The 12,604-nt window shown below is 42.6% G+C and overlaps 1 protein-coding gene across 1 annotated transcript in view; it reads right to left on the bottom strand.

Moving 5' to 3' along the window:
• Positions 1–3,397: 3,397 nt before the first annotated feature.
• Positions 3,398–12,604, bottom strand: part of crabp1a (cellular retinoic acid binding protein 1a) — a 29,505-nt gene continuing 20,298 nt past the window's right edge. The window contains exons 3-4 of the mRNA XM_029668727.2: positions 6,385–6,498; positions 3,398–3,751 (exon numbers count right to left, since the gene is read on the bottom strand). Of these exons, the coding sequence (XP_029524587.1) occupies positions 3,701–3,751; positions 6,385–6,498 (165 nt within the window). The 3' untranslated portion in view covers positions 3,398–3,700. The remainder of the gene's footprint in view (positions 3,752–6,384; positions 6,499–12,604) is intronic.

The raw sequence follows: 12,604 nt of genomic DNA, 5'->3' as shown, positions 1-12,604 counted from the left end.
CTATTTTATACACCTGTCATCAACAGGTGTGGATGAAATATCCAGATCTACTCATTTGAAGGGGTGTCCACATACTTTTGTATGTGGCCATGTAGTGTTTATTGGTCTAATCCTGATTTTGGACAGATTAACTAAGCATTACCACAAGTGCAACGTTTGCACCTTATTTTCAAGAGGTTGTAAAACAACAAAAATGTCAAAATATTAAATAAATGTTCAGCGAACAATAAAAATGTACAGTGAAGTATTAATAAAGCACTTTGTTTTTTCTTTTATCCCCCTCTGAAAAAAGAAACGGGTGCGAACTGTCCAGGTGCAAACATTTAGTAGTTCGTTATTTTCCTATTCTCTGTCATCTCTCAGCATCTGACGTCATTCTGATAATGTATACTCCAATTACGTACTAATTGTCTCAGTTCACAAAACCAATGGGCCATTTTCAGCAGGGCCCCCTCCCCTTCAAAACCCTGTGTAGAACTTAATTGGGTTGGGCGGTGGTGAGGAAGAGCTTTTTGGGAAGAGCTGTCCCTCTCTACTGTTGGTGACAGAGGGACAGACCTAAGCAAAACAACAATGACTTTATTCAGCTGTTTGGATGATCATTTGAGCTGCAGCTCGTCATTAAATTAACATCGCAGCGGCTTGTACCCCGGACCCGGCTTCCTCCCGACCCGGCTTCCCCGTGCATTGTGATTCACTCAGGGGGAAACTCATTCTTTCAAGGGATACCAGGTCAAAAAGCAGGGACGTTACATTGTGGTCCTGGCAGCCTCTGTGTTGAATAATGAGAACCGCCGCCTTGCTGCTGTGTAACGGCTCTCAGAGCAGAGTCTTGAAAAGCCCTGGCAGCCGTGAAAGACAGACAGATTTGCTTTTTGTTTTTGATGTGGTGCCATTTTCTTGCCATTGAAAGTGGACACGGCTTTCGTCGGTGCCAAGGCTTCTGCTGGTTAGGTCCATGGCAATATGTTTCCCATTGCAATGGTGACAATAACCCAAAACAAGGCCTGTGTACTTGCTTTGGTAAAAACCACCTGTCAACACTAGTGTTGTGATGTTGCTAATGCCAACATGTCACAAGTGTGCCCAAAAGATGCGGTATGTACAATATTGTTACTAAAGTAATCACAGCATCACTACACAGGTTACTGCTCCTTGTGAGGTATTACAATCATCACTCACACATTATTACCACATCAACAGTTCAGTTAGTCCAATACTTTTTCTTCTGATTTGTTCAGTATTTTGGCCTGAAGAGTATTGTGGTTTTAGGGCTGTAAAAATGTTTGGAGTGGGTTCCTCCCACACTTATCATCCATCTACCAAACTTTCTGGCGTTCAAGTGAACTCAGTCTTGCTGTTTGAGAGTGGGTTATCTCCCTAGAGTCCTCCCACGATCTGTCTTAATCCAGTGATAGTGTTGTTGTCCCACACACAGCCCCAAGGAATCCTCCTTACAGTGCGTCTCACATCTGATGCTGCTTAGCTTTGATCCCATTCTATCTTCAATTTTTTTCTCATTGCACTCCTCAGTCTGAGCTGAGTTGAACTCAGGCACGGATTAAAGGCGTAGATATTTTAAAGGGATATAACCATCCCAGAGTTGTCAGATGTTTTTAGACCTCAAATGTGGTGTCCCAGGCCATCTGTAGATCCAGCTATATCCCTCAATCCAAAAATGAATGGAAAAGATAAGCACATTGTAATTTTCAGGTTTTCTGTGATTATCTGTTCTGTTCATTTGGGGTTGAGTAGCTGGATCTACACAACCGATGGTGTTATACTTAAGACAACTTTAGTGGGCCATATTAAATTAAATATATATATTTGCATAACTGGTTCTTAGGGTTGACTCTTGACTTCAATGCCACAATTCATCACAAAAGAGCACTTTTTGTTCACTTGAATAGGGTTTTCACTGTTCAGACCAATACACTACACAGACCATAAAGATTTCTCATTGTTCTCCAGTGATATATTGTTCTCTTACCATGAACAGTGCACTCATGCAAATTAGCCACTGCCATTTGTCACGCTAGCGACAGCCTTTTTCAAACACATTTACTGCCTTCGGTTTAGTCTGTATGGTTTTATCTCGTCTCTCCATTCGGCCTTTAATCTCATTGCCTGGAGTATCAGACGCGAGAAGACGGTCGTCTTGCAGGATTGTCTGGAAGATGGTGCAGAGCGATTGACGAATGGCTGCGGTATTATCGGATGGAATATGAAGCGCGGGGGCATTGAGTTTGGATTTTAAGGCGGTCTTCTGAGGTAGCCAAACGAAAGCAAATGAAATGGGCCTACAGTGCCTGCATAAATGTTAGTCTGATTTAATCGATGTAACCCCAGTATATATGGAGTTGTTGGACTTTCACCAGGGCAGTTTTTGTCCTACATGTCAAACGTTTTCTGTGTCACAGCCTGTTAGTAGTGTTGTTAGACTTTCTCCAGCGTGGTTTTTGGGTTAACACTTTACTTGACATAACCATGTCATAATAGCTGACATAACTTGTCATAGCCTATATTTAGACCTGTTGTGACATATATTAATGTTATTTTAAGGCTGGTTATGACACCTAAATAAGAGTGTAAAAATCCACAAAACCTATCACACAAGGCAAAACATTCCATTACACCATAACCTATGTGTCAACGGTATGTTTATGTTATATCTTTAGATTTTTTTCATGACTATATTCAATTATCATTGTAATTGTGCACACATTGATGCCAGACATACACCTACCCCAATGCTCTGTTGCTGATGACCGGGATGAATTCAGGAGCAGATTTCAGGACAAGACACCCTCTTTTTGACTGATGACTGATATAAGGGCATGTACAGTGCATTCAGAAAGTATTCAGACCCCTTCCTTTTTTCTACATTTTATGTTTTTTTTCCCCCTCATCAATCTACACACAATACCCCATAATGACAAAGCGAAAACTGTTTTTTTTAGAAATGTTTGCAAATACCAAATTTCCTTTTTTAGATTTTTAAAAATAAATTTGCAAACATTTCTGAAGACCTGTTTTCGCTTTGTCATTATGGGCTATTGTGTGTAGATTTCTGAGGGGAAAAAATAATATTTAATACATTTTAGAATAAGGCTGCAACGTAACAAATTGTAGAAAAATTCCAGGGGTCTGAATGCTTTCAGAATGCACTGTATGTCTCAATGCTTCCTGACAGTTTTTCAATTTATTTGGACTAAGAAAATAGTACACAGGATGTTCATTATACTTGTCAAAAATGCTCTAGCTGTAGGCCCACTGGAGACTTGAGTAAGCCTAACGTTACCTTTATGTTCACTATTAATCCTAGGAAAGGCTTGAGTAACTCTATTTGGATACTGTCAAATAACAGTTTGAACACTCACACAATTTTTTTTATCCCATTTTTATTCCTGTTTGCAATATTGACAAACTCAACAAAGAAGGTAGTGGTTGTAGATATGGATCAAACACTGAGAAGCGCATTTATAGCAGAACTGTAACACACATTACCACTCCACAAATTACCATATTACGCAAATGTTGTTTTATGTAGACTATGCAGCAGATGCTGCTGAATTACGTAGGATATACTATATATTGATTTTTCAGCATGGCAGGGAAATGGGGGGGGGGGGGGGGGTTAAGGAGTGTTATAACATATCTGACTGGTTTTATTTTTCTGTCTTGTCCAGGTGTTGAAGCTTCATTCTCGTAAGTAAATCCGTGTGCACACCACGTCGTCAGCCCCGAACGTCTAGGGAAAACAAACAAACACAGATTCCCATACTCTCAATTCAAGCTCACATTATACCGTTAAGAGAATAAGTCAGCAAAGGTTAAACTATAGCATAATTGAGCATTGGTTTTATTTCCACTACATTAAACACCTATTTAGATGGCAGATGAGTGCCCACGGTAATAAAACAAAGTAAATATCTTACATGTCCTCAAAATGCTAACATTGAGGGTTCCTTGTGACCAGCTTAATTCTGTCCCATTTTTTTCTTTTGAAGCGAAGTGGGAAAGCTGTGCTAATTGTGAGACATAGCCTTAAACACTGATTTGAATCATAATCAATTAAATGGAGCGTGCATATTTTATGGAAATGCGCCCCAGTTATAGCGAGAACTGCCAAAGACAATCAAACTATCACTTTGAATTTCAGCTTCTGAGTCTGTGTGCTTCCTTAAAATGAATGGTTGAGCCTCGAATCGAGGCCAGACTGTTTGTTTTGGCTTTTTTGTGAAATTCCTGCATATATTTTAGTCTCACCGTCTGGCCCATCATTCAAAAGACACCGTCTGGGTGTAAGTTTGATGATGGATAACAACTCTTTTCCTCATGTCGAACTTAGATTCCAGGGTGATTTAAAAAAAAATGTTTTACAGTATATCAGTATCATCTTGGTGTGATTTTAATGCTCACAAGTATCAACTTCTGCACATTGTGGTTTAATTTGCTATATTAGTGGTGGCTGCTCTGTTGCTTGACTAAGAGGCTACAGTTTTAAAAGCATTTAAGAATTTGAAAGGTTGGACTTCCTTGAACCCATCAAAACATTCTAAATCCTTAGAACTTGAAAGTTCAAAGCTACCTACACAAGAAAAGCCTGGTTAGAGCAGAGTGATATAGCATACTGTATGAAACGACCGAACATCCCTCCTGTAGTTACAAGAGAAGACCCCTGTTCTCTATCAAGCCATTATGGGGTTGCGTCATATCATGTGCAATAGTCTATGGGGACCAGTGGAGGCTGCTGAGGGTAGGGCAGTTCATAATAATGCCTGGAATGGAATGTCATCAAACACATGGAAGCCACGTGTTTGATGTATTTGATATCGTTCTGCTCCGGCCGTTACCACAAGTCCGTCCGCTCCAATTAAGGTGCCACCAACCTCCTGTGATGGGGAATGAAGTAAGAAGAGCAGTGCCTGTGTCACCAGCAGCTATTCGAATAGTTCCGCTGCTGTCCTTCTTCAACTATATCAATGGGATCCATTAGTGCTGCAAGGCACCCCCACCAGCTGGAGGTCAGACATCCAATGTCACTGGAGCCCGGCTCTGTGCACCCAACACTGCACTCTGGTTTTATCACGAACCCACTTGAAGAAAATCCATACATACACTCTTTCCTGATTGTCAGTTTTATGAGCAATGCTCGTACACCAGTATTTGGTGACTCATTGACAAGGAAGTGCAAGTATATGAGAAGATGTATTGCATTTTTTTAAAGGAAGATCTACTTTGTCATTAGTAGCGTTTCTGAACACCCATTTTCCACTTTGTTTGCAGTTAATTGCATTCTATTGGCTCATAATGGTGCATTGGACTAATCCTGAACACTTCCCGTTCTATTTTACTTTTGGGGCTATCGACTAAACCATGACTCAAACTGGCTTCATGCAACAGGAGTATAATGGTATTGGCAATACTCTGTTATATAACCCTCTTGTTATCCTGTAATCCTTGCACATCTCTCTGAAAGATGACGCAAAGCTCCTCACTTCAGAAGATGTCCTCTTATAATCTCGTTTCCTTTATGTGGCATTGGGAAATGGATGCATCTCCAGGGCGGCTGCTTATGGGATTCTATGAACAAAGTATTTCATAGGGCACAGTAGGGGCTTTTATATCCCATCTTTAATGTACAGTAAATGTACATGCTGCTTTTAGACCTTCCTCCTCATGCTATATCACTAGTTATGAGGTCTGTGACTGAGGAGTTGGGCTGGACTGCAGAAAATTAGGTTTGGAAACATATTCATAGCATCTTATAGATGCAGTGATGGTGTATTATGAAACTGGGTAACACTTGATTTGGATAGTCCGTCTGTAGATGCTCTACAGACTGAGTAATATTCCAATGAACTATCTACTAACCCTGGCTCTAACCCTAACCTAACCCCTTATCCTAATCCTAAAACTTAATGCTTACCCTAACCCTAACCTTAACCTTTATTCTAAATCACACTGTAACCTTAGCAAGCAGTTGCTTATCAACGAATAGTTTGTTGATTATAAATCCAGACTATCCAAATAAAGTGTGACCTGAAATGGTATAATACAGAAATAGAGCACAACATAGTTGAATAATGCTGTATGCATCTAGAAGGTGCTATGACCTTTCTAAGGAATTATAACAGTTCATAACCATTTCAAGGAAAGATTTAGCAATAATTCATTTATATTCTATGCGCATTGATCCATGTTAAAATGGGAGTTTGTTTAATCACTCAAGTAGTCTCTTGACAGACTGAGCAGGTGATTTGGTTCTGGGTGTCGAGGTTACCGCCCAAGTTCGGGTTTTTGGCTAGCGATACTACTATTACCACTACTACTACTATTAGTAGTATTGACTACCACTATGACTACTATTGTAGTCCTCACCAGAACCAGCTCGTCTCCTCGCAGTTCTCTTGTCCAGTATGTCTTGGGCCCATCTCCATCCACCAGTGTCTGCTTGCACACCATCTTGTTCTCCGTCTCCCAGATTGCAAGACTCTGTGAGGCCATAGGAAGATATAGGGGGATAGTCAGTAGACTACAGTACATTCATTCATTGTTTTCTAATATAAAACATAATTGGCAGATGCCTCCGCAACACAACTGGTAATTTTTCCTTTTACACACAGCAATATTTTCCACATAGGGTGCCCTCGAGTAAATGCTTAAAATTGGAACAAAAACAGTAGAAGAGTATAAGGTGTATAACTACAATGTATTGTCATTATTGGTGTTTGTAGGAAGCAGACAGTATAGAGCGGCGATACAGAGTGATTTATACTTTTTTTTAAAATACTTACCCGTTGAATATTTTGCTACTTGGCTGGCAGCAACAAAGCTTGTCTCACGCCGCGGTTGGCTCTAGAAGCCGTGACTGCTGTTTCTGAGCATGTCGGACTGCTCTGATTTGGAGTCAGATCCGGAGATGGACAGTGAAGCCATAAAATGTGAGATCTGTGATATGTTCATCATAGTGAAAGAGTGTAAGGATTTACTGACTTATACACTTGTGAAAAGTGTAAACAACTCGTTGCCTCAACAGACCAGATCATTGAGCTACTAGAGGAGAACAGGGTCTCGCTCTCGCTATGGAAACTTCAAGACTGCAACAATTCTAAATGACTGAGGTGATAATCCTGGTTGCTATACGAGATTGGGCTCCTCTGCTCTGCAGTAGCTACTGAGGATACTACCTCGGACCACTTTCCCATATCAACACTGACGGGAACCGGAGAACTACTGTGTCTTGCTCTACACCATTGGAGGCAAAGTGGAATCCAACATATCCTCCCTCTGTCCTCTCGTCCAGAGCTGCGGCTCTCTAACCGTTTTACAGCTTTGAGCCCCCTGACTTCACCGGAGCCTTCCGACGAAGTCCTCCGCCACTCCCCCTGTCCTTCTCACTCCATCTCAGTACCCAGTGCAAGATCCTCTGAATCTGGTCCTGGGTTACTGAGCCAGCCATCTCATGGAGCAGCCTCCGGACCACGTCCCACATGCTCGCAGCGACCCTCTCCTCATCCTCCAGCGGTAGTTGCTATGGGGGAGCTCCGTAGTTAGGGATGTATGTGGTGGTCGCGGAAGCAAGGACCCACTGCTTCCCTGAAGCCTGTGTTTGTGACAGATTGTATATGCATGTCCCACCTTTTGATATTTAGCTTATCTCCACAGAACAAAAATATAAACGCAATATGCAACAATTTCAAAGATGTTACTGAGTTACAGTTCATATATGGAAATCAGCCCATTTAAATTCATTCATTAGGCCCTAATCTATGGCATGACTGGGAGTATAGGAATGCATGTGTTGGTTACAGATACCTTTTTAATTAATGGTAGGGTCGTGGATCAGGAAACCAGTCAGTATCTGGTGTGACCACCAGATACAAACAGTCAGGACAAACAAACAGATACAAGCAAACATGCCTCATGCAGCGTGACACATCTCCTTTGCATAGAGTTGATCAGGCTGTTGATTGTGGCATGTGGAATGTTGTCCCACTCCTCTTCAATGGCTGTGTGAAGTGGCTGGATATTGGCGGGAACTGGAATACGCTGTCGTACATGTCGATCCAGAGCATCCCAAACATGCTCAATGGGTGACATGTCTGGTGAGTATGCAGGCCATGGAAGAACTGGGCCATCAGCTTAGAGGAATTGTGTACAGGTCCTTGCAACATGGGGACGTGCACTATCATGCTGAAACATGAGGTGATGGTAGCAGATGAATGCCACGAGAATGTGCCTCAGAATTTGGTCACCGTATCTCTGTGCATTCAAATTACCATCAATAAAATGCAATTGTGTTTGTTGTCTGTAGCTTATGCCTGCCTATACCATAACCCCACCGCCACCATGGGGCACTCTGTTCGCAATGTTGACATTATCAAACCGCTCGCCCACACAACGCCACACACGCTGTCTGTCTGCCATCTGCCCGGTACATTTGAAACCAGGATTTGTCCGTGAAGAGTACACTTCTCCAGCGTTCCAGCGGAAATCGAAGGTGAGCATTTGCCCACTGGAGTCGGTTAGGACGCTGAACTGCAGTCAGGCCAATATTCTGGTGAGGTCGACGAGCACACAGATGAGCTTCCCTGAGACGGTTTCTGACAGTTTGTGCAGAAATTCTTTGGTTGTGCAAACCCTCAGATTCATCAGCTGTCTCGGTGGCTGGTCTGAGGCTGGTCTCAGATCCCACAGGTGAAGAAGCAGGATGTGGAGAACCTGGGCTTGTGTGGTTACACGTGGTGTGTGGTTGTGAGGCCAGTTGGACATACTGTCAAATTGGCTTATGGCTTATGGTAGAGAAAATAACATTAAATTCTCTGGCAACAGCTCTGGTGGACATTCCTTCACTCGGCAGGCCAATTGTACGCTCCCTTAAAACTTGAGACATCTGTGGCATTGTCTCATGAAACATGGGACCAACACTTTACATGTTGCGTTTTTATATTTTTGTTCAGTGTGTATACATACACACACTGAGTCTAAAAAACATTAGGAACACCTTCCTAATATTGAGTTGCACCGCCTGTTGGCATCAGAACAGCCTCGATTCGCCGGGGCATGGACTCTAAATCAAATCAAATTGTATTTGTCACATACACATGGTTATCAGATGTTAATGCGGGTGAAGTGAAATGCTTGTGCTTCTAGTTCCGACAATGCACTAATAACCAACGAGTAATCTAACCTACCAATTCCACAACTACTACCTTATACACACAAGTGTAAAGGGATAAAGAATATGTACATAAAGATATATGAATGAGTGATGGTACAGAACGGCATAGGCAATATGCAGTAGATGGTATAGAGTACAGTATATACATATGAGATGAGTAATGTAGGGTATATGCGGTCAGCTGTAGGGCTGGCTCAGGGAAGAGGACGCCCCTGCCTTGCATAGTCCCGTGGGACATCTTAATTGGGCATGGGACACAAGCTAAGGCTTGATCACCCTTTAGCTGGCCACCTTTGAGGAGGGTGTTTAGTGATTAAAGGCCGAAACACCCACTGATTCGAAGGCACACTACTGAGGATGTGTCCCAAAATTGACATCTTAACCCAGTCTTAAGAAATAAACCTCCCATGCCACTCTGTCAACATCACGGCAAATCTCATGTGAGTGCATTCCATCTATTGGCACAATGGACAGTTTTTAACACCTCATCCCGTGTTTTATGATTCTTCTATAAACATAACGTGGCATAGTTTAAAGTGGCTAGTGATACATGTATTACATAAAGATGGCAAGATGCAGTAGATGATATAGAGTACAGTATATACATATACATATGAGATGAGTAGTGTAGGGTATGTAAACATTATATGAAGTGGCATTGTTTAAAGTGGCTAGTGATATATTTTTACATCAATTTCCATCATTAAAGTGGCTGGAGTTGAGTCAGTATGTTGGCAGCAGCCACTCAATGTTAGTGGTGGCTGTTTAACAGTCTGATGGCCTTGAGATAGAAGCTGTTTTTCAGTCTCTCGGTCCCTGCTTTGATGCACCTGTACTGACCTCGCCTTCTGGATGATAGTGGGGTGAACAGGCAGTGGCTCGGGTGGTTGTTGTCCTTGATGATCTTTATGGCCTTCCTGTGACATCGGGTGGTGTAGGTGTTTTGGAGGGCAGGTAGTTTGTGAAGGTGGTGGACCATTCTTTATACACACGAGAAACTGTTGAGCGTGAAAAACCCAGTAGCGTTGCAGTTCTTGACACACTCAAACGCCTGGTACCTACTACCATACTCCAATCTATGTCTCAGGGCTTCTTCTTTAACCAGTCTCCTCCCCTTCATCTACACTGATTGAAGTGGATTTCACAAGGGACATCTATAGGGGATTATAGCTTTCACCTGGTCAGTCTATGCCATGGAAAGAGCAGGTGTTCCTAATGTTTTGTACAGTCAGTGGATTCGGAAAGCTTTCAGACCCCTTCACTTTTTCCATTTTGTTACGTTACAACCTTTTTCTAAAATGGATTAAACGTTTTTTTCCCTCATCAATCTGATATTCGATCTCGGGTTCGTAATGACAAAGCGGAAACTGTTTTTTAGAAAGTTTTGCTCATTTATTTAAAAACAATAACGTAAATATTACATTTACATAAGTATTCAGACCCTTTACTCACTACTTTGTTGAAGCACCTTTGGTAGTGATTTACAGCCTCAAGTATTCTTGGGTATGACGCTACAAGCTTGGCACACCTGTATTTGGGGATTTTCTACCATTCTTCTCTGCAGATCCTCTCAAGCTCTGTCAGGTTGTTTGGGGAGTGTTGCTGCACAGCTATTTTCAGGTCTCTCCAGAGATGTTCAATCGGGTTCAAGTCCGGGCTCTGGCTGTGCCACTCAAGGATATTCAGAGACTTGTCCAGAAGCCACTCCTGCTTTGTCTTGGCTGTGTGCTAAGGGTCGTTGTCCTGTTGGAAGGTGAACCTTCACCCCAGTCTGAGGTCCTGAGTGCTCTGGAGCAGGTTTTCATCAAGGATTTCTCTGTATTTTGCTCCGTTCATCTTTCCCTAGATCCTGACTAATCTCCCAGTCCCTGACGCTGAAAAACATCCCCACAGCATGATACTGCCACCACCATGCTTCACAGTAGGGATGGTGCCAGGTTTCCTCCAGATGTGATGCTTGGCATTCAGGCCAACGAGTTCAATCTTGGTTTCATCAGACCAGAGAATCTTGTTTCTCATGGACTGAGAGTCTTTAGGTGCCTTCAGGCAAACTCCAAGCGGGCTGTCATGTGCCTCTTACTGATGAGTGGCTATATCCTGCCTGGCTGGATATAACCCCACCTACTTTGCCAAAGCAAAGCCTCCACACCATCAAAGGGAGATCAACACACCACTAACTTACTGAGACAAGGCTGAGTATAGCCAATGATTATCTCCCCACCGCACAAGCCCGAAGGGGCACAAAACCGGACAGGAAGATCACGTCAGTGACTCAGCCTACTTGTATAGCAAAACAATCCTGGCATAACGTGATACACCCCTCCTAGGGACGGCATTGTTGAGCTCGAGCAAGCCAATGACTCAGCCCCTGTAATAGGGTCAGTGGCAGAGAATCCCAGTGGAGAGGGGAGCTGGCCAGGCAGCATAGTGTCTATGCTGCAATAGTGTATTTACCGGGTGGCTAGGGTCAGTCTGTCCTATCTAGTTAAATTCTCCTGTCAGGTGTCCTGTGCGATCTTAGTTATTCTCTCCCTCTTCTCTCTCTCCTCTCCCAGAGGACCTGAGCCCTATGACCGTTCTTCAGGAATAGCTGGCCTGACGACTCCAGTCCACCTGGTCGTGCTTCTGTTCTGCCTGTAGCTATGGAATCCTGACCTGTTCACCGGACGTGCTACCTTGTCCCAGACCTGCTGTTTAGACTCCCTCCTCCTCCCTCTCTCTCTCTCGTACCTGCTGTCTTGACCTCTGTATGCTTGATTATGAAATTCTGATAATCTATGAACATTTTAATATCTTGGAAGAACTTTCTGTCCTTAATGGCCATGTACCCTTCTAATCTCCACCTGGCACAGTCAGAAGAGGACTGGCAACCCCCCAGAGCCTGATTCCTCTCTAGGTTTCTTCCTAGGTTCCTGCCTTTTTAGGGAGTTTTTCCTAGCCACTGTGCTTCTACATCTGCACTGCTTGCTCTTTGGGGTTTTAGGCTGGGTTTCTGTATAAGCATTTTGTGACAACTGCTAATGTAAAAAGGCCTTTGCAAATACATTTGATTGATTGATTATGTTTGAATGTTGTACATTTTATACATTATTGTTTATGCAGGGCTCCCTTTCAAAAGAGGGCCTTGGTCTCATTGGGATCCATTAGTCATTATGTACATTGGACACAAGCTACTTCAATCGGTTTGATGCAACACCCCTATCCTCTTCTTGAACCACCCTTAATCTTGCCCTGGGGTGCAAAAGGAACAACCTCCATTAAATTATATTTATTTAAGCCTCTTTTAAATTAAATACAAACTTCAGGACCTGTCTCCAAATCCTTGAGACTTAAGTCTCATCTATGAAGGCCTTTTTTATAGGCAGAAAAGCACCAAAAAGGTCGTTTTTTCTAAGTTAGTTTGATTTAATAACGTTT

The sequence above is a fragment of the Oncorhynchus nerka genome, linkage group LG9a (assembly GCF_034236695.1).
Source record: "Oncorhynchus nerka isolate Pitt River linkage group LG9a, Oner_Uvic_2.0, whole genome shotgun sequence".
In the NCBI taxonomy this organism is placed as follows: Eukaryota; Metazoa; Chordata; class Actinopteri; order Salmoniformes; family Salmonidae; genus Oncorhynchus; species Oncorhynchus nerka.
This window is presented reverse-complemented; position numbering and strand designations above follow the sequence as displayed.